This window comes from Lonchura striata, chromosome 5 (genome assembly GCF_050655825.1).
Source record: "Lonchura striata isolate lonStrDom1 chromosome 5, ASM5065582v1, whole genome shotgun sequence".
In the NCBI taxonomy this organism is placed as follows: Eukaryota; Metazoa; Chordata; class Aves; order Passeriformes; family Estrildidae; genus Lonchura; species Lonchura striata.
Window position 1 is genome coordinate 9,858,975 of NC_140707.1, and position 18,951 is coordinate 9,877,925.

Below are 18,951 nucleotides of genomic sequence, written 5' to 3' on the forward strand. Positions count from 1 at the left end.
TGTCTACTACAGCTCCGACAGAAAAAAACACTTGGAAAAAAAATTCTTCTCACTGTACTGACTGAAGAGCCAGGATGAAAAAAGCACATTAGAAGTATCAATGAGACCCCATAATGAAACCTTGTACTATTTGCCACATTAATTAATTGCTGATATTAACTGTCACATTGAAGTGTTGAAAAGATAAAGACAACAACGGCAAAAAATTATTAAAGACAAAATAATCATCTTTGCATGAATTAATCACGCTCAATCTCTTAAATTTATCAAAGCCCAATCAATATTCAGTGCTTATTTATGATGCTGAAAGAGGTGTAGATCAGATAATAGGAAGGAATTGTTCCCTGGGAGGGTGGGCAGGCCCTGGCACAGGGTGTCCAGAGAAGGTGTGGCTGCCTCTGGATCCCTGAATTGTCCAAGGCCAGGCTGGATGAGCAGCCTGGGATAGTGGAAGGTTCCCTCCTCATTGCAGAGGGTTGGAACTGGTTGATCTTTAAAGTCCTTCCCACCCCAGACTACTCTGGGACCCTCTATGTAGCTAGCAACATGAACCAAAAAAAAAAAAAGGCAAAAAAGCCTTACTAGTCTTACCAAGACTTTGCAAAATACCATCTAGAAGTAAAAATTGTAGTTAATAATGACAAAGTCTGGATGTTTCAGCTGGTCTATCATTTGTACTCTTCTTGCAGTACCAGAAGTACACACAGTATCCAGTTAAATCTCTGAATAATTCTCCTATAACCATTCTGGGACTCTCCAGTTAAGTCAAGTCTCTAAATAATTCTCCTATAACCATTCTAGGACTCTCTATGTAGCAGTATAAAACCAACATGAACAAAAAAAAAAAAAACCAAAAAACAAAAAACTTTACTAGTCTTATCAAGACTTTGCAAAATACCATCCAGAAGTAAAAAATGTAGTTAATAGTGAGAAAGCAGTCTACAACCACCCAGAGTATCCAGTTAGGTCCCTAAATAATTCTCCTATAACCATTCTAGGACTCTCCAGTTAATCTCTAAATAATTCTCCTATAATTCTTTGACAACATAGCCCAATGTTACAAGACAATCTCAAGAAAAGCATCTACTGAAAAGTTAAATATTCTCACAAAAATGTTTGAAACCACCAACTTACACCTAAAGAAAAAGAACTCCTTTTTTGGTACATCTTGAAAAACAGAAAGAAACTTTTTACCATATTCGGTGTCCAGCTCCAGTGAAATGCACACCACCTATGCACGCTCACATAATTAGAGATAATTAAGCAAGATGTGCCTCCATCCTGGACAACAGTCCCAGAGTTTCTGCTCTGTCTCTACTCCTCCTGGACTCTAATGGCAAGTTCTCCACACTTTCCTGGTACTTACTCTTTTTAAATTATTTTTTGCCTTCAGGAGGGAAAAAAGCAGCAAAGCTCTGGCTACACTGAGCTCTGTGCTGGCCCACCAGCTCCCCTACATACCCATCCCCATTTAACACATCTTGAACTGAGCTCATTTTTACACCTCTAGAGATGCAAGATTATCAAATTGCCTTGAGACTGACCAAGTCCTCACAGCCAGTCAGGGCATGATTAGCTACGACTGACCCAACCCATATTTCATTCAAAATATTCATCTTTGCATGACTTAAATGTGCTCAAGCTCTTAAATGTATTAAAACCCAGTCAAAATTCAGCGCTTATTGATGATGCTGAAAGAGGTTTTGATTAGATATTATGGCTTCTGAAGCTGGGCAGATTAAAAGAGAAACTAACACACAAATCTGGGACACTAGACAAGGTCAGTGGTGCATGAACACCAAAGTGTTGTATTAAATAGCCTGTTTTCTTTTACTTTGGCATGCTGAACATGCACAGAAAAGAAAAAGTGTTTCACTTCCAAAATTGTTCCACTGACTCCAGAAATAATTGCTTAACACATACAGATAATTTTCTATTTATATAATAAATTTCTACATTTTATTGTATTTTATTAATTTATATAGAAATTATATCTATTTATATATAAAATTTCTGTTTCTATGTCTCTGTGTTTGTTTATTTTCTCATTACAGATATACAGTTGCTCACAATCTCTCAAACAACTCGGTGTTTCAAATACTGTATGAGCTGGCAGCAATCCCATCAAGATTTTAAATTGAACAAAACCTCAATATGCAACATTTAGGATAAACAATGGGCATATCCTATAGGCACATAGGATAAGCAATGAAGGAAATTGTATCTAGTCTTTAGGAGGATATTAACCATTTTTGGTGAAAGCAGAGGAGTAGTAACCAGTATCCAGCAGAACACCATATTTTTAAAGAACTTTTAACTGTTTTTCAAACTCTTTAAGAAGCACACCAGCCCAGCTGAAACACTTCAAAAGGTGACAAAAGTGACAAGGTACTTTAATTCTAACATATCACACACAAATATTGTCACAGGACGCGTGCTACACATTTAAAAGTGTAGTGTGAACTGAGTTTGCCTGGAGGAATGTTTAGGGATTTTGCTAGTTGGTTTTGCCTAAGATTCCAAAAGCTAAAGTCTACAGCATCCACCTAAGGTTTTGGGGAGCTTTATTATGTTGTTTTTTTTTTTTGGGGGGGGGGGATATTCTCTTTTTTTAGGGTTTTTTTTTGTATATTTGTTTGTTTTAGGGGTTTGTTTCTTGGTGTTTAGTTTGGGCTGGTTGTTTTGGTGTGGTTTTTGGGGGTTTTTTGGGGGTTTTTTTTTGTTTGTTTGTTTGTTTGTTTGTTTTTTGTGGTGGTCGTGGGCTTTTGCTTGTGTTGTTTTCGTGTTTTTCGAGGCAGGGTGGGGGTGTATAGCGTTCTGTGCTTTCTTTTTTGTTTCTAACGAGGAAACGTCTTTACATCATTAAAAACCTGCTCCCAGAGCTTGATTTGCTTTCAGCACGAGGACGTTCTTCCTTCCTCTTCAGCACAAGCTAAAGAAAGAGACCAGCAAGGCACCACCGGCCCTCTCCGCTCCCCAGGCCGGCGGCCCGAGCCGCGCCTGCGCGGCCGGGCAATGGCAGCGCCGCGGGAGGCGGGGTCCCTGCGGGGAGAGCGGCTGTGGGGCTCCCGCGCAGCGAGCGAGGCGGCAGGGGACGGGCAGGGGACGGGCAGCGGAGCCTCCTGCGCCCGGAGCCGCGGCAGCCGGAGCGGAGCGGGGCCGGAGCGGGGCCGGAGCGGAGCGGGGCCGGGCCGGGCCGGGCCGGGCCGGGGGAGCCGCGGTCGCCATGGGAACGCGTCAGGCCGCGCTTCCTGCCGGTGCGGCGCCACTACTGCCCGGCTGGAAACAGCCGGGGCGGCGCGGGCCGAGCTGAGGGGCCTAAAGCGCGGCGGGGAGAGCAGCGTGTTTCCCGCCGGACGGGTTAGCCGTGCGCTGCCATGGACGGTGCGGGCAGGTGGGAGCGCGGAGCGGCCGCGGGCACCGGGGAGGGACCGGGCGGGGACCGGGGGGATTGCGGAGCTGCGAGGGAGGGCGGCGGGGGCCCCCGGCAGCGGGACCTGGCCCGGGCTGCGGCGGTGCCGCCCGCCGCGGTTGTGCGGGGGCCGCGCTGCGGGAGCAGTCCCGGAGAGCGCGGGCCCGGGACGGGAGCGTGGCCCTTTTCCCTGCCCCGTGGGTCCCGCGGTGTGCTCGCAGCTCAGCCGGGTTTGAAACGCGTACTTTCCTTCCCTTGTGAAAGCAAGGTTTATTCTGAAGTACGACGGCAGTCACCAGCAAGCAGTTTTGAGAAAAAAAAAAAACCAACCCAACCATTTTTTTGGTTGGTTTTTGGGGTTTTTTCTGTGTTGTGTTTTTTGTTTGTTTGGTTGGTTTTTTGGTGTTTTTTTCGGTTTTTGTTTGTTTGTTTTGTTTTTTTTGTTTGTGTGGTTGGGTTTTTTTGTTTCACACTTAATTTAGCGTTATAAATCTTGTGTGTTTACAAAGTTGTAAACCGGCAGTGTTATTTCTTCTCTGGAAATTAATGGTAAATCAGCTGCTGCCAGCTAGGGATTGCAGCACACCTACGAATCCGTGAAGCTCAAGCACTGCCATTCTATTACTGACACTTAGTCTCCTGGTTTGTTGTTTTTTTTATTTTTTTTTGTGGGTCATTAAGTTGATGAAGGATGGCCAAAATTGAAAGCCACACTACTAGTTAGGTTTTGATTACTGACCTGTGCTAGCTTTGTATGTTTTGGTTCTTTTTTGTTTATTTGTTTTTACATGCTCTCCTGCTTTAAGAAAGTTGATTTCTTACTGAGCAGGATGGAGGCGTTTCCATGCTGTGAAAAAGTAATTTTGTAAAAACAAACACGTACCTTTTCTTGCGTCTTCTTGCATGGATCTTATTCCCAATTTGAAAAATGTTACCCTTTAATGTACTTCATGTTTTCATGTGTTGAGTACAGTATTGCTTCAAAGTCCAAAGTTTGTTTTTAAAAGTGTCTGTATGAAAGGTGTACCTGTAACCTGGAGCATTTCTAAACAGTTCATTCTACATACAAAATGATTTTTAAAGAAGCATGGATGTCTTCTGAACAGGATATGCTGAGGCACTTGGACAGGAAACAGAAGGTTTCACATTTGACAGGCTGTGGGATGGAATGGCCACATGAATTTAACTTTTTTTGCACAACAGTTCTCATATAATGGTGTAGAGGTGCTCGATGGCAGCAGTCAATTCTGTGATGCTGCAGTTTGCCACATCCTTGTTTTTGCTTTTTCTGTTTCTCTTCCAGGTTGTGGTTTCCTTGATTTGATGTTCTAATGCAGTGCTGAGGAAGGGATTGCAAAGCCATCAGGCCATGGCCTGGGGAGGGGTGAAGCAGAAGGACTGGTACAAGGTCCTGGGGGCCCAGCCCTCGGACAGCCCAGCAGAGCTGAAACGGAAATACCAAAAACTTGCTTTGCTGGTAAGGCTCCATTTGATATTAAGGATACACTGATGGATTCTTGCTTCTTTTCTGCCAAGGTCAGGGTTAAATGTATGAGATGTGTATTTCTTGTTGGGACTCGGGTGTTTCTTGGTTCTTATCTGTGTTACAGTCTCACAAACCCTGAGTTCTACAGCACTTCACTCCAACAAACTAAAAATGGAGCCAAATCTCCCTCTCTGCAAGGCCTTTTAGGGATAAACTGTCCAATTAAGAAATGACACCTAAATTATTTTCATTTTTAACCCAATAACCAAACACCCGTGCCTGCAACTTTTTTATCCCATTACACAAAACCACCCAAACCCATTGAGAAGAAGGTGAAGAAGGACCAGCCTCTGCCCGAAAACTTCCATCTTGTTTTTTATATATTGCTATATTCTAAAACCTTAAACTCTTAGATTTCCCACCCTGTGATGTTACACACTTCTATCCAAACTCCACACCCACAATCCCAGTTCTGTCATTCCATTTTGGAAGCTTCTCCACAGCCTCAGGTCAATGCAGAGTTCTCCTGCGGGTCAGTGCCTGTCAGCACAGAAAATCTCAAATTCTCAGCATCCAGCATTCCAACAATACACCAAAGTCATTCTGATAAACCAATAAGGTAATAGTTGCAAGGTTTTGTTTTTACAGTTTTTGTATCTGTATGATTGACCAGATGCAACCCTCTAGTACACAAAGACCAGAGGGAAAGAAAAAGAGAAGTTGTTTTCTTAGTATTCAATAGTAATGAAATAAAAAATTAGTGGGAAGAAAATGTATTAATTTTATTGGAAGGTTTCTGGTCAGTTCTTGTGGAGTTGTATTCTTGGTTATGCATCAAGACTTCGTGTTCTGTGAATTCCCCTAATTTTTGTGCTCTGCTGCTATATGTGCATAATAATCTCAGAGTTTTACCAGATTATTCTGTGTGATTCTTGGTTATTCTGTTTTGCTCCCTCCCTTGAATTAAGGCATTTTGCTCAAAAAGTGCTTTGGCTGGTTTTCTGAGGAAAGTGGAGTGTCTTTTTTGATGCTGTTGACTCTTTTCAGCTGAATTTGATAGATAAAATTCCTGAGATAACAAAATTCCTGTTTCTTGAAAGCTGGTGACTTGGTAGAGAAGAGGAAAGGTGAGCAGAACTCAGTTTTGAAGGAAAAACTCCCTTTTCTGGAGGAAGCTGCTAGCCAACTGTCAGTATTGACGGGGTGTTGGAGCATGTGCATGGCTGATCTGAGGTGATTTGAGGTGATGAATGTGAAAAGAAGTTGGGATTTTTAAGGGAGGTGTAGAGAATGCCAGTGACCAGGAGACTGAATTTTCTTAGAGTTTAAATTCATGGGTTTGAGGGGCAGGTTGTTAATTTTTATTTCTAACCACTATAAAAACAGTTTTTAAAGTTTCATCATTGCAGCAGTATATTCCAATTTTACAAATCTTGGTATTCTTCAGCTGAATTTGCTAGGCAACCCCTGCTGTACATGTGCTCCTTCTCAGTGCTTCCTGTGAATTTATTTCTTTGCCTGAAACTGATTGGTGTACTTAGTTTTAAGTTCTACATGTGGCGAGATGTTTGTGTGCAGATTCTGGACATAAATCCTTTGGTTCTCACCATTAAACTTGGATCATTCTAACTTAGGAGAGGGCTTTGGAAACCAAATTTCTTGGCTCCATTTTAAATAGAAATTGTTGCTTACTTGGATCTCCTAATGGTTTTTTCCTATTGAATTGCTGGTAAAATGTGAGTAAAAATATTAATAAAGGTCTTTTTATTCTTAATGAAGATGGTCAGGGGACCATGGTGAAAAATACCTCTTCTGTCCAGATGGGGCTAATTTAAACTGCATACAGTAATGGAATTGATATATTTATTTGCCTATGAATTGATGTATAATTAATGGAATGTTCAGAGCTGTTACAGGAATGAAACTTACATAGTCCCTTTCCTGTATGATGTTTTTTAAAATTGTGTTATGGAGCTGTACTTCAGTGTAATTTCATGTCATTATTTTGGGATGTATGAAATGAGAATTATCAAGGTTTACAGCTGTGTGTCTACGTCTCTAACTGTAGCTTCAGAAGATTAAAATATTGTTTTGCTACACAAGCATTTCTTTAGCACCTGTTTATTTCCAACCTTAGTTGTTAGTGCTCTCTATTTGAAAAGTCAGTGAGAAATGGTAGAGAAAATGAAGATAGGATTTTTTTTGTTGTTTTTCTCTTAGTGTCTGTGATGGGTCCCTCTGGCTAAAGAGAGATGTTTAGTGATGTTTACTTGTAGGTGTTTTCCCAAGGTAGATCTGCTGCTTTTCTGTAGTTGTTACCATATGTCCTGTCTCTGCTCATCTTTTCCTTTTAGTTGAACTGTTACAGACTATACTTGATGCTCTCCTTCCTAGCACAGTCACTCTGGGGTCCTTAAAGCATGGTGCTGATGAGACCACCAAGGTTTTTATGCACCTTTTACCCCCATGGGCTGTAGGAGAGACTGGAGGGCACAGCACGTATCTTGTCTTAGTTGCAGTGGGAAGGTGCCTCAGTTGGAGAGGTTCCACGGCTGGAAGAATTGTAAGACTTTGCTGAAAGCCTGCCATTATTATTAACATTTCTGTTAACACAGAAGCTGTGAACTTCCAAATACTGGATTTATTAGGGGATTGGTGCTGAATGTTGGCTTTATCCTGGTGCTGTTCCCTAGACCTCCACTGCTCCCCTCTTAGTGAGAAGTACAGCCCTGGCTGGGCCTGTGTTACCTTGTGAGTTCTTTCAGATGAAGTCACTCTCCTGCTCCCCAGACTATGGGAACTTCTCAGCTCCAGGTGCCCAGCTGCTCCTTGGATTCTCTGCTGCAGGTGGTACAAGTGGCACTGCCATTGCCAAGGGCTGCTTGCAGCTACATGCAGCTTTTTAGAAGCTGGAATATCAGATTCCAATAAAAGTTTCCATGTCAAATTTTAATGGTGGGTGCAGAATGGTTTCCAATTTTTATACAGCTGCAGAAGTTAATCTCCTGAAGAATTATGCTGTGTTTATTGCCTTAAAGTCCAAAGGTTAGCAAAGCAACTTGCATGATGGATACCAGCTGCAGTTAATATGACATTGGTTCTGTAATCCTGAATATTATCTTCACACATGTTCCTTAGCGTCCAGCAGAAGAGATGGAGGAATTTATTTTTAAACATAATTCTGCTGTTAAAATGGCCAGTCTCTGAGTCCAAGCCTTTTTTGAGTGATCCCCAATGCTTCATATTGAGCATTTGCTTTTTGCCATCTGCTATTTTCTGTATTTGTCAACACATGTATGCTTAGCATCTTGAAGGAATAGGCAGATGTAAAATTTCCAAAGCTAAAAAGAGTTGGAGATCTTGCCATATGCCCTCCAAAAGATAGCTATAATTGCAGCTAAATCTCAGGATTGATCTTAATAATACAAATTAGTACACAATTAAGAGTGATTGAATTGTAGCTTTGTAAGAATGACTTCATCAGGGCATATTTGACTAAAACTGGTGAATTTTTACAACCAACCCCCTTTTTATTAATGTTAACAAACTGAGGATGAAAAACCCAGAACAAAATTGTAAAGAGACACCCTACTAGAGAGCATATATTTTTCTTTACTACTTAATTTTTTTCATTTGGACAGGTCACAAAATGTATGCAAGTGAATTATTTACTATAGATAATACCAGTTTAGTTCTTAACAACAGTATTAATTTAATACAAAAAAATAGTTTCAGCTAAAGCTAGGGATTCTCTTTTTCTGCTACACCTTCTAATTATTTAAGCATCTTATAAAATTTTCTTGAGACTTATTTTTATTCTTGTATACTTAGGTGACTGTGATACATGGATCATCTTGATTCTCTATTACTGTAGGCATCAGTAGCAGCTGAAAATTACAGATTTTGGGGCACAAGATGCAATGGGCCATTATCAATTCTATAAAAAGCTTATTTTTAAAAGGAAACAAAACCTCTGTATGCAGGCTCATACTCTGGCACAAAGCTCTAGCCAGTAATTCTGAAAAGAGAAAAAAATGCAAGTGAGTGTTTTGAAACCAGCATAGCTCAATGCAGAGATTGCTTGGCCGGCTCTTACAAACTCATGCTGAAGTGCTTCCTGGAGCACAGGAGACTTGTAGTGTCCATACTCTGAAAGGAATCTAGCAAATTGTGAGAATTAATACCTTGTTGAAGTGGTAGGAGTGAGTCTTTAATCTTCTGTCTTTGGAATCTGCTGGTGGGTTTGAGATATTTGGGATCCACACAGCCTTTCATCCACAGCTACACACATGGTAGTTTCAACAAGGTGGTTTCTTAAATGCATAAATGGGTGTTGTGCTCTGTGCTTGATTTTTTTTTTTTTTTTTTTTTTTTTTTGAGGAATCCATTGAGCTTTTAGGAAGGGTAGTGCTTATGTTCCATTTCTAAATGTGTATAAAATCAACAGAAGATAAAATTGGAGCTGCAGAAATAGGACATTCAGGGGACACACACACAGAGTCCTATTTTTGGCACAATTTTTGCATTTGCTTTTGGTCTAGCACTTTGTTGTCAAAGAGTAAGTTGTCAGATTGTTTTTGAATTTGCATGTAGCTGCTTTATATCCGTAAACTGCTTTTCACCAGGAATCAAGTCACCAAACACATAAGCTTTGTCTAGCTGAAAATCAGGTGTCTGTTCCTGTTGATGCTGATGATATTATAGGATACCTTTCAACTGGAAAAAAATTATTGTGCAAGAAAATTATATGCTGCTGTTACAATGTGTGCCCTAATCTTAAAGAAAATCCATGTAATTTGAGCAGGCAGCAGCAAGAAGCTCTTATTTTTAATATGGTAAGGAAATAAAATATATGTGCCACTTACAAGTATGTGCCACTTAACACAGAGTGTTACAAAGATTATCTTTTTTATCAAAAGGGGTGGTGTGTATGTATATAAATACAAAGTGTTAAGTTGCTCACTTGATCTATTTCAAAGAGTAGAAGTTTTGCAAAAGAGCATCAGGCACAAGTGAGAATGACTCAGCAACAGAAAATAAGGAAATTAATAGAAATTTAATGAGGTAAAGTTACTTCAAGAAGAGATTAGTCTATGGAGTATGTTTAAAGGAAAGACATATGGCTTTCTGGAGAGTAAAAACTCTGATTTATGTGCTCATCTAAATTCTGCAATCACATGAAATGCAGAGGGTGTGTATATGTAAAGTTAAAGAGCTGCTTGTTCTTTTTTTGTGATTGTTCTTTTCATGTTTGTTGCAAGGTAAATTCAGTATTGCTCCTGATAGGACCTGCCTACTGAGGAACTTCATGCTGAGTTTAAGTAGCGAATTTGAAACTTAAAAACACTTTTGAGTTTTGTATTGGAAGTCTCAGGATAATGCTTTTCATGACATTCAGGCAGTGTCAGTATTCGTTGTTCAATATCCTTGGGCAAGTTTTTATTTTTTTGTTTAAATAACAGCACACTTGTATGAAGTGTTCAACAGATCATTGTGCTTAGCTAATTCTAACTTCACCTAACTGGAAGAAAATGGATTTGTAATTTGACAATATAAACAGAACAGGTTCAGTGGAGTTAATCTACTAGCTACAGAGAGAAAGGTAAGCCATCAAGTTTAATACAAAGGGCTGTTGTTTCTATGCTCAGGGTAGATTTACTCTGAGCTGTTCTCTACTTCTGATCTACTAATTACCACTTGAATAAAAAGAAGCATATTTTTAGCTTGAGAATTTGATTCCCAGTCTAGGTAGTACCAAATGAAGTTCAGTGTTGGACAAGTCACTGATTCAACCAGCTTCATTAGGCAGCTCATGATCCTACTGCTGTTTAAACTCTGAATTGTGGGATTTATTCACCTGACTCTGGTGTTGGTTTTTGTTTGGTTTACACTGTAATGTGTAATGATTTTTTTAAAGATGCAGGTGAATTTTAACAAGTGGATGGGGTGTGAATATCCCTACAGAAGTTTTGTCTTTAACTTACATAGAATGTGAGAACCAAATAAGCCAACAAGTAAATAGTTCATTGCTTTTTCAGGCAGTTCAGCCAGTTGTGAAAGTAGTGTTAGTTTCAAAAATTATTTCTAAATTTAATCTGTTTATTTAGAGCATTATTGTCCACAGTTTTTTTGATAAAATGAGCAGCTTCTCCTACCTCATCCTCTGTAAATTTATGGTTCATGCACAACAGAATGGGCACCAGGCAATTGAAATGGGAGATTTGGCCAGTATGTGCTTGGCCTTTGATGCCATTTGTGCTCTGCAGAGGAATCTGATGCATCTCTTGAGCACTTTGTGCCCTGGTTATGTAAGTTATTCATTGTAACATATATTAAATAAAGGATCTATACTGTGTTTGGTAGACTTTTTGTGAAAGGTGTTCAATCCTCACAAATATTCACTGTGACCTGAATCAAAAGTAAAATCTTTAGAGGTTTATTAAGTGCCATAAAGGTGTTACTTTAATATTTGCAAGTGTTCTTTCAGCATTTTGAAGACATATTTAAGTAGTTTTATATTGTGCAGTGTGCTTTTTATCTAATTTCTAACGAGAGAGATGTTTGAAATAAAAGTCACATAGCAAAATATACAAATTAAAACACAAAGAAGGAGTCTACAAAGAGCAGCATAATGCTTTCACATCACAAATGTTCTGGTTATTCTGATGTTTGAGCAGCCACAGTTTGAGAGTACCTTGGACTTTGCAACATTTTCAAATTAGACCATGCATTCAGGTGTCTACTTCAGAAATTTTAAGCACTAGGTCAATTATTTAAAGAAGCTCTAAGTGTAGAACAGTGGTCTGAAGGGTGATAAAAGTTTGGGGTAGAGTCAATAATGTTGCAATGGCTGTGTTTATATAAGGATCTCTTATGGCTGTTAAACAAAATTGACCATGTTTGTGTTGAATCTCAAGCAGTTATTACATATTTTCACATATTGGCATGTGATTACTAACCTGTAAAATTCAGTGTTTTGGGGACTTGTTGGGTTTTTATTATTTAAATAGCCCAAGTCTGATTTTGTCTTCTGTTTGAAATACATAATAAAATTACTATGTTGTTAAAGCAACACATTCTCATGTTCCTTCTTTCCTCCATCGTTTGACACTTTAGAGTCAGAAAATCCCCCTCTGAGTGTTGTAATGGCCCAACCCTCCATCTTTGCCTTGCCTCACTGCATCACAAATGCTTCATCTCCCATTGAGCTCAAATGCTCAGCAGAGATGAGCATTGGAGCTGATTTAAAGCAGAAGTGAGTTCATGTGTCTGAAGACTTGCCTTGTAGGATACTTTGTGGGTAGCCTATTACTATAGAAAAAAAGTCCAACTTTTTGTGCTCTGCCAGTCATTTGGATAAACTCTGTCATTTAATTTTCAGTACATTAGAAGTGATGTTTCAAGGCTGGAAAAGTCAGTCGTCAGCTTTTAACTGACTGTGGTCAAACTTGACCCTTCATTGTTATTCCTACTGAATTATCAATAATGAAAAATTTCAGTCTGTTTTGCTTGGATTTATGACCTAAGAATGTCCATAGTCAGGGAAGGTAAGGATGAATGAGTTTGCTGAGCAGCATCCTAGCTAAACTTAGCTTAGCTTAGTTTTTCTTTCCTTGCCAGAACATTAGATTGTAACTAGTGAGGTGTTTGAGGAGAGGCTGAGCAGGAGCTGCCCTTTTTAGAGGTCCTTCCCTTCTGTCAGAGCAATCCAGGGTTGGCAGTGCCAAGGATGGGCTTGGGAGGATTCTCCCAGTGAAACTCTGCCTCTTGGAATGTGGGAAATGGACTTGTAGAGAAATCTCAAAGCCTGACAGAAGGCTCACACAGTGCGCATCCATATGCAAACTTTGAGACAAGAAATGCTGACTTGGAAATGCCATGGGATAGACAGACAGACATTGCTGAGACAGAAATGGAGCTAGAAACAAGTTTCAGAGTGTGGCATTACAAATAACAGAACCATGAAAGATGCATTGTAGTAGGACCCGTGAGGAATAATTTTAGATATTGGCTTTAAGGCACTTACAGCATGGTGTGACAAAAGCTGATAGGCCAAGAAACACTTGGAGTGTATTTTAATTAGGAAATAGTTGGCTTCTGATTGTGATGGAGTGAATTGTAACATCTGTATTGTCTCACCCTTCTCGTGAGATTAAAAACAGAATAAAAGTTTTTAAAACAGCTCTCAGTTGCCCCATCTCTGGGTCAGAAAAGGGTTAAATCCCACACTGGAAATGTTGCTGTTGAAACTCAAGGGATGAAAACCTTGGATTAATCCTTACTGCTGACCTTTCCATCTCCTTCTCTTGACTATTCCTTTCTAAAATGGGGCAGTTGTGTAAAGGCTAAGACTGCCTAGATAAATAGCATAGTCCCAAAGCTCAGGAGTGAATTCTGGTGAGTGACAGGATGTTCTGTGGATATGTGATTTCCTGGAGCCCCCCTCAAAGTGTGTCCCTGCAGCGTTGTGGGGACACACTGCCAAAGTTGTTTCTTTGCTGCAAATGGAGAAATTTGCCAACTGAAATATCAAAACAGAAGTTAAATCAACACTAAACTAGTGATCAGTCCAGATAGGAACACGTCCTTCAAGCCAGTGAATAAATCCAATACAAACTAATTTCTAAGTGTGTGTGGTTCCATAGATTAAGTCTGGACTTGTTTTGTGACTGTGGTTATGAATTCTCAAAATAATACTGACTTTATTTATTATTGTTGTTGTGTTTTGGGGTTTTTTTTGTTTGTTTTTGGGTTTTTTGTGTTTTTTCTTAATACTGGTTTTTACAACTGAGTCAATTCTGTTAATAGGTAGCTTTTTATGTCCATTTTAAAAGTTATAATTCAACAAGAGCCAAACCTGTTATTTTGAGATCTCAAATGGCTTCAAAGACTGCAGGGATTCTATGTTGTTCTCAGAGATGGGGAAAGCTGAAAGAAATAGTTTAAAGAGAACAAAAAATTAAAACCTTGTTATGCACGCATTGGAGTTAAGAGTTGCTAACAACTAATTTTTTTAAAGTCCTGTGCCCTACAAGGCCTGCTTTCCATCTGCAACTGAAGTGCCTTGAGGACTTGGATTATTTTGCATTATGCTTAAATCTGACCCCTTAAAGGTGCTCATGACCAGGGCCACAATAATCTATACCTAAACAACAGAATATTGTTCAATGTGACATTATTAGTGTAAATTGTGAGCATAGGAGCCAGAAATTTAGAAAAAATCTAAAATACCCTTTCTATTTTTACCTTTATACTACTATAAATTTAAATGGGTTTTCTCCCCTTCATTCCTCTGCTAGTTTTTGATGGATTTTCTGTTGGTTTGTTTTTTTTTTTCCTGCTGTGTAGTGTAGTTTTCAAAGGGATTTTTGAAGTACCTCTTGAGGCTTTTGGGTCACTCTTCATAGGAAAACAAGGAGCTGTGGAAAGAGAAGAAAATAAAAGAGAGTCTGTTTCTAAAAATGTCCCTTTTGGTAACCATAGCTTCTGGTTTTTCTCCTCATTATCATTAGCCAAAGAATTGTTTTCTTCTGTTTACACCGACAGCAGTTTATGTTCTTTTCCAACAATAGAAATGGAAACTTTTACAGTTGATTTTTTACTCTGAGGGGTTTTAAAGTAGAAAAGGATTCATGGGGTGATGCCTTGGGCAGAGAGGAGAGCCACTGTAACCAGTTAAGACCAGTAAAAAGTGTGGAAGCTCGAAGTAGCAGGGCAATGCTACAGTACCATGATAAAAGCAATTGCATTTTAAGTATGTTTAAGCAAGATACCTTTAAAAAAAAGAAATTAGTGAGTTTGTGACTGTGTAATTGAGTCTGTGGGGTTTTCTAATTGCACTTTGAGGACTTCAGTAATTTTCAAGAATTTACTGCACTGGATTGATAGTCCCATCCTGTGTTTTCACTGGACAGCTGTCAGTGAACACCCATTTTGTGTTCTGCATACCTGTTGCACATTGCTGTATACATTTAACCCTAACTTCTTTTTTTTCTTTTTTTCTTTTTTTTTTTTTTTTTTTCACTCTGTCTGGTTTTAAAAGAAGGGTTGTCTCTGAGTGTTTTTCAGAATTATCCACTGGGTAATGAGTAACTAAAATGTTAGGGGAAATCTCCTTTTTCATCCAGAGTGCTGTCTTGGGGATGTTTTGCTGCAAATATTTGAGTCACAGCAAGTACTTTGTTATAGTTACAGCTACAGCAACAATAGTGTTACCTGAAATATTTCTGTTCTGGTGGATTTTATTTGTCTCAGACAATGGCGTAGGTGTGCTGTGCTGGATGTTGTGTGTAAAAGTGGCAATTTCTGGCCAGAAGGTTATGGAAAAGATTAATAACTTGTGTAAAACATGCGAGCACTGAAATATTGTGTGGGGAGGTTGATGCTTGCACAATAGTTTTCATCATGGCAGATTATAAGAAAAACAAGACTGGACACAATTTTCACCAGCTAACTGATCAATGAGCAATGTTAGAGAAAAAGTCACAGAATGGGTAAGTTCTCTGAGATGAGAAGGAAGATGAAATGGTCATCTTTTATTTTTCCACAAATGAGGAACATTTCCCATGAAAAAGAATCATCTCGGAGATGGGCAATGCAGGCTGTAATTAGTGTCAAGGCTGAACAAGATCAGGTAGGGCAAGGCTAAAGTTGTTAAAAAGCTTAAAGGTTGTTTGTGTTTGGGGGAAGAAAGGAAGAAGAGATGGATTGAAGTAATGAATCAAGTAGATAAATTCCTTGCTCTTTTGTCCAGCTGTCTTTGGACAGACATCCTTTTGGGAAGTTTAAATCTCTGTATGAAAAGATTGAATGTCACAGGGAGCTCCTCACTTTCTGTTTCTTCTCTTTGCAAGTGGAAGAAGCAGGCTCCGTGCATGTTCTCTGCTAACTTCTGCCAATTGAGTGAGCATGTTGAAAAGACTGATTGTGGACTAGGAAGGCAAGTTTAGGGCCTGGCATCATCCTTTTCATGGAAGTAAACAAGTTCCACATTTTGGAGAGGGTGCTTTGCAACGTCAGTGAAATACAGAAAGCACCTTCAAAGTCATCTTGTTTTGTGCTGTTTTAAGAACAGAACCTTCCTCTCGCTCTTTTTTTTTAATTTTTCTTTTTAAATTTTTTTTTTCCTATTTTTTCCTTGCTTTGTGTACCAGAAAGGCTGCGACCCCAGCAGTTCAGTTTAGGAAGACTGCAGGGAATGGAACAAATATTTAAGAGCATCAGGAAACTGTGGCTCGCCCTGGAGTGCAGAGGGACAACGCCGGGCTTTGCTGTGTCCTGCTCAGCATTAGGTGGCAGTAGCGTGTTGTATTTGGCAGCTGCTTTGTCCTTGGGGTTTATCTTCGCTATCTTCAGCGCTTTTTCATAAATGGAGCCAACACGTATTTGATTTCTCGCAGTTTTTATTAAATGCTGATTTATGGTTGCTTTGGCTGTGGGGCAGCTGTTTGGAGTGCTGTGTGCATAGGTGGGAGCAGTGTGCTGTAGTGTGTCCGTGACTTCTTTTCTGGTCTGCGGTACCTAACAGCGATAGCATTAACCACACACATTCTGATGATAAATATGCTGTTAATGGCCAAGGGAGTTTAGTTCTGCAGCCCCTACTTTTTCAGAAGCTGTTACCCTATCTAAACATAATATAGCCTGTTAGATGAAGTAGGTTTGGGGCTTTTTTTTTTTAAGTCCTCATTCTTAGATTAAAAAACAATCTTAGGCTCAAGAGAAAGTTGGTAGGAACATAATGAACCTCTCAGCTCGGTGGTGTTACTGTCACTCCAGGTCTTGGACGAGTGCAGTTGCCTTGTGACCCTTTTGGGAGGGTGTTTCTTCCCTTCATCCTTGCTACTCCCAGGTAAAGGATCTCAAGGATTCCAGAACTCTGTTGCATTGTATTAATTGGGGAGGATGATCAATTAATGGGAGAAGAGCAGGAAAGTGTTGACAGAACACACTCCCTAATTAGTACCTGATGGACCATGTAGGCCACTGTGATGTTGCCTCAGGGTGGCAACTGTACAAGACCTTTATATGCAAAATTGGCCTGTGGAAAAGGCAGGGAAGGAAGTCTTCATTGCTGAAATATTTCCCTTTCCACTGCAACCTTGAGGGAAGCTCCATCCTTCACAGAAGGAGCACGTACCAAATTCTAAACCTTGTGTTTTGTCTACATCTTGCTCTGAAGTCATGTAGCCTTCTGCTTGCTCAGGTATTTTTTACTGGAAGAACTGATCTACAAATAGGTGTTTGTTTGTTGTTTTTTTTTTAATAAAACTGTGTAGTGTGTGATAACATGGCAAACAAAAGGATTCTAAGTGAAGAGCAGCCAGCACCACAGTGCTCAAGGGTCCCAGCCCAACTGGTTTTGGATTACACAGCAGAGCTCAGGAGTTTACCAGGTGAAACTTGTGAATTAAAAAACACTTTAAGTCCAGGACGGTAATATGCCAGAATTATTTAGTTACTGGTAATTAGTGGGTTTCCCCATTCATTTATAAATACATTGGTAATTAATTCACATTCTTAATTCAGAAGTTCCTCCTACAATGACTAGCTCATTTTCTCCTGCAGTTTAAACTTCTTTTACTGAGATAAACATCTTCCTGCTTCAGAATACTTTTATTGAGTAAATAACCTCTCTTTTTTTGTGTGTAAAATAGTGTATTTTTTTACCCTGCCCTAATTTTATAAGTTCAGCTGGTGAAGTTGGAAAATTGCTTCTTTCTGTGACCTTTCATTGAGTGCCACAGGGTGGGGGCCAAGCACACATTTGTCATTTTTTTTTTTTTTCCTGGTGGCTGAAACGTGCTTCTCTGAAATTTTATTAGCCAAAAGTTCAAGTTCTAGTTTAATAAATTAATTGATCATTTGGCCTGCGTTCTGACTTAAAACCCATCACGGAATGGATTGTGGAAGAACAGTTGGCCCTAGAGCACAGCAGCCAGCCTGTGCTCTGTGTACCCTGCCCACCACCAGAGCAAATGCTCATTTGGAGGCTTGGGTGCTCATCTGTGGCTGACATAGGCATGGCAAAGATATAATTTTTCTGTATTATATGTATAGTGTATTTAGATATATTATATTATATTATATTATATTATATTATATTATATTATATTATATTATATTATATTATATTATATTATATTATATTATATATTTATTATATTATATTATATCTTTATTATATATATAATATGTATACTATATAATATATATAGTATATATATATAAAATATGCTATATATATAATATATATAGCGTATGTTTTTTATATAATATATAATACCAGATCTGGGGTTAATTCTGGTACAAGCTGATGGGGATTTGTGGCTGAAAGTGTTGAGAGGGTCAATGGAGGTAAAATTAGCCAAAGTGTTGACTGTGACTGTGATTACAGAGCTCTCAGAGTGTTGTAATTGCATTATATGGTTCCTTCTCTGTGCTGTGTCCAGCAGGGAGACTGCTCAGCTTTACATGTTGGTGGTGCTTTATCAGCTGATCTGGAACCTTCAAGGCATGCTGCATAATTTGATTGAAAATATTGCTGCCAGCCCTGTAGAGCCAGTTCAGGATGGGAAATGTGCAGTTTTGGCAGGGTGATGAGGGGAACCCACTCTCCTACACTGTGTTAAACAGAGCTCATGCTGTTTCAGATGTAGCTCTAAACATAGAGTTATTGAGCCCTGAGACCAATAGAAGCAGAATTACTTGTTCATGGGGGCTGGGGGCTGGAGCAGCCACATTTTAAACTGTCTGAGGACAGAGATTTCAGGATGGGTACCCTGCATTAAAAAAAAAAAAAAACAAAGTCAGTCTGAACTTTGCAGTTGGAGACAGGGTTTTCCCAGCAGCTCTCACACTGATCTCTCCTCACTCTCTGCAGCAAGAGACCCTCTGATAGGCACTTCTGGATCAAAGCAACAAAATTCAAAATGTAATTTTGGAAAGGGGAGGAATCCTGCACTAAGCTTAATTGTCCAAACTTGATGCCAGAACTATGGGAAGATGAAGAGTGAACACAGTCTTTTTGTTGAGAGAGAGGGAAAAATACTGA

The 18,951-nt window shown here is 39.4% G+C and overlaps 1 protein-coding gene across 3 annotated transcripts in view; it reads left to right on the plus strand.

Annotated features, from left to right (window-relative positions):
- Window positions 1–3,354: 3,354 nt before the first annotated feature.
- The window catches only part of DNAJC24 (DnaJ heat shock protein family (Hsp40) member C24), a 33,965-nt gene continuing 18,368 nt past the window's right edge, over window positions 3,355–18,951 (plus strand). Inside the window, exons 1-2 of one of the 3 annotated variants that reach the window (XM_021536725.4) lie at window positions 3,355–3,384; window positions 4,716–4,889. In XM_021536725.4, coding sequence (XP_021392400.1) covers window positions 4,782–4,889 — 108 coding nt within the window. In that variant the 5' untranslated portion in view covers window positions 3,355–3,384; window positions 4,716–4,781. Of the gene's footprint in view, window positions 4,890–18,951 lie in introns of all 3 variants that reach the window. The other 2 variants (XM_021536724.4, XM_085579592.1) reach the window with 2 other exon arrangements.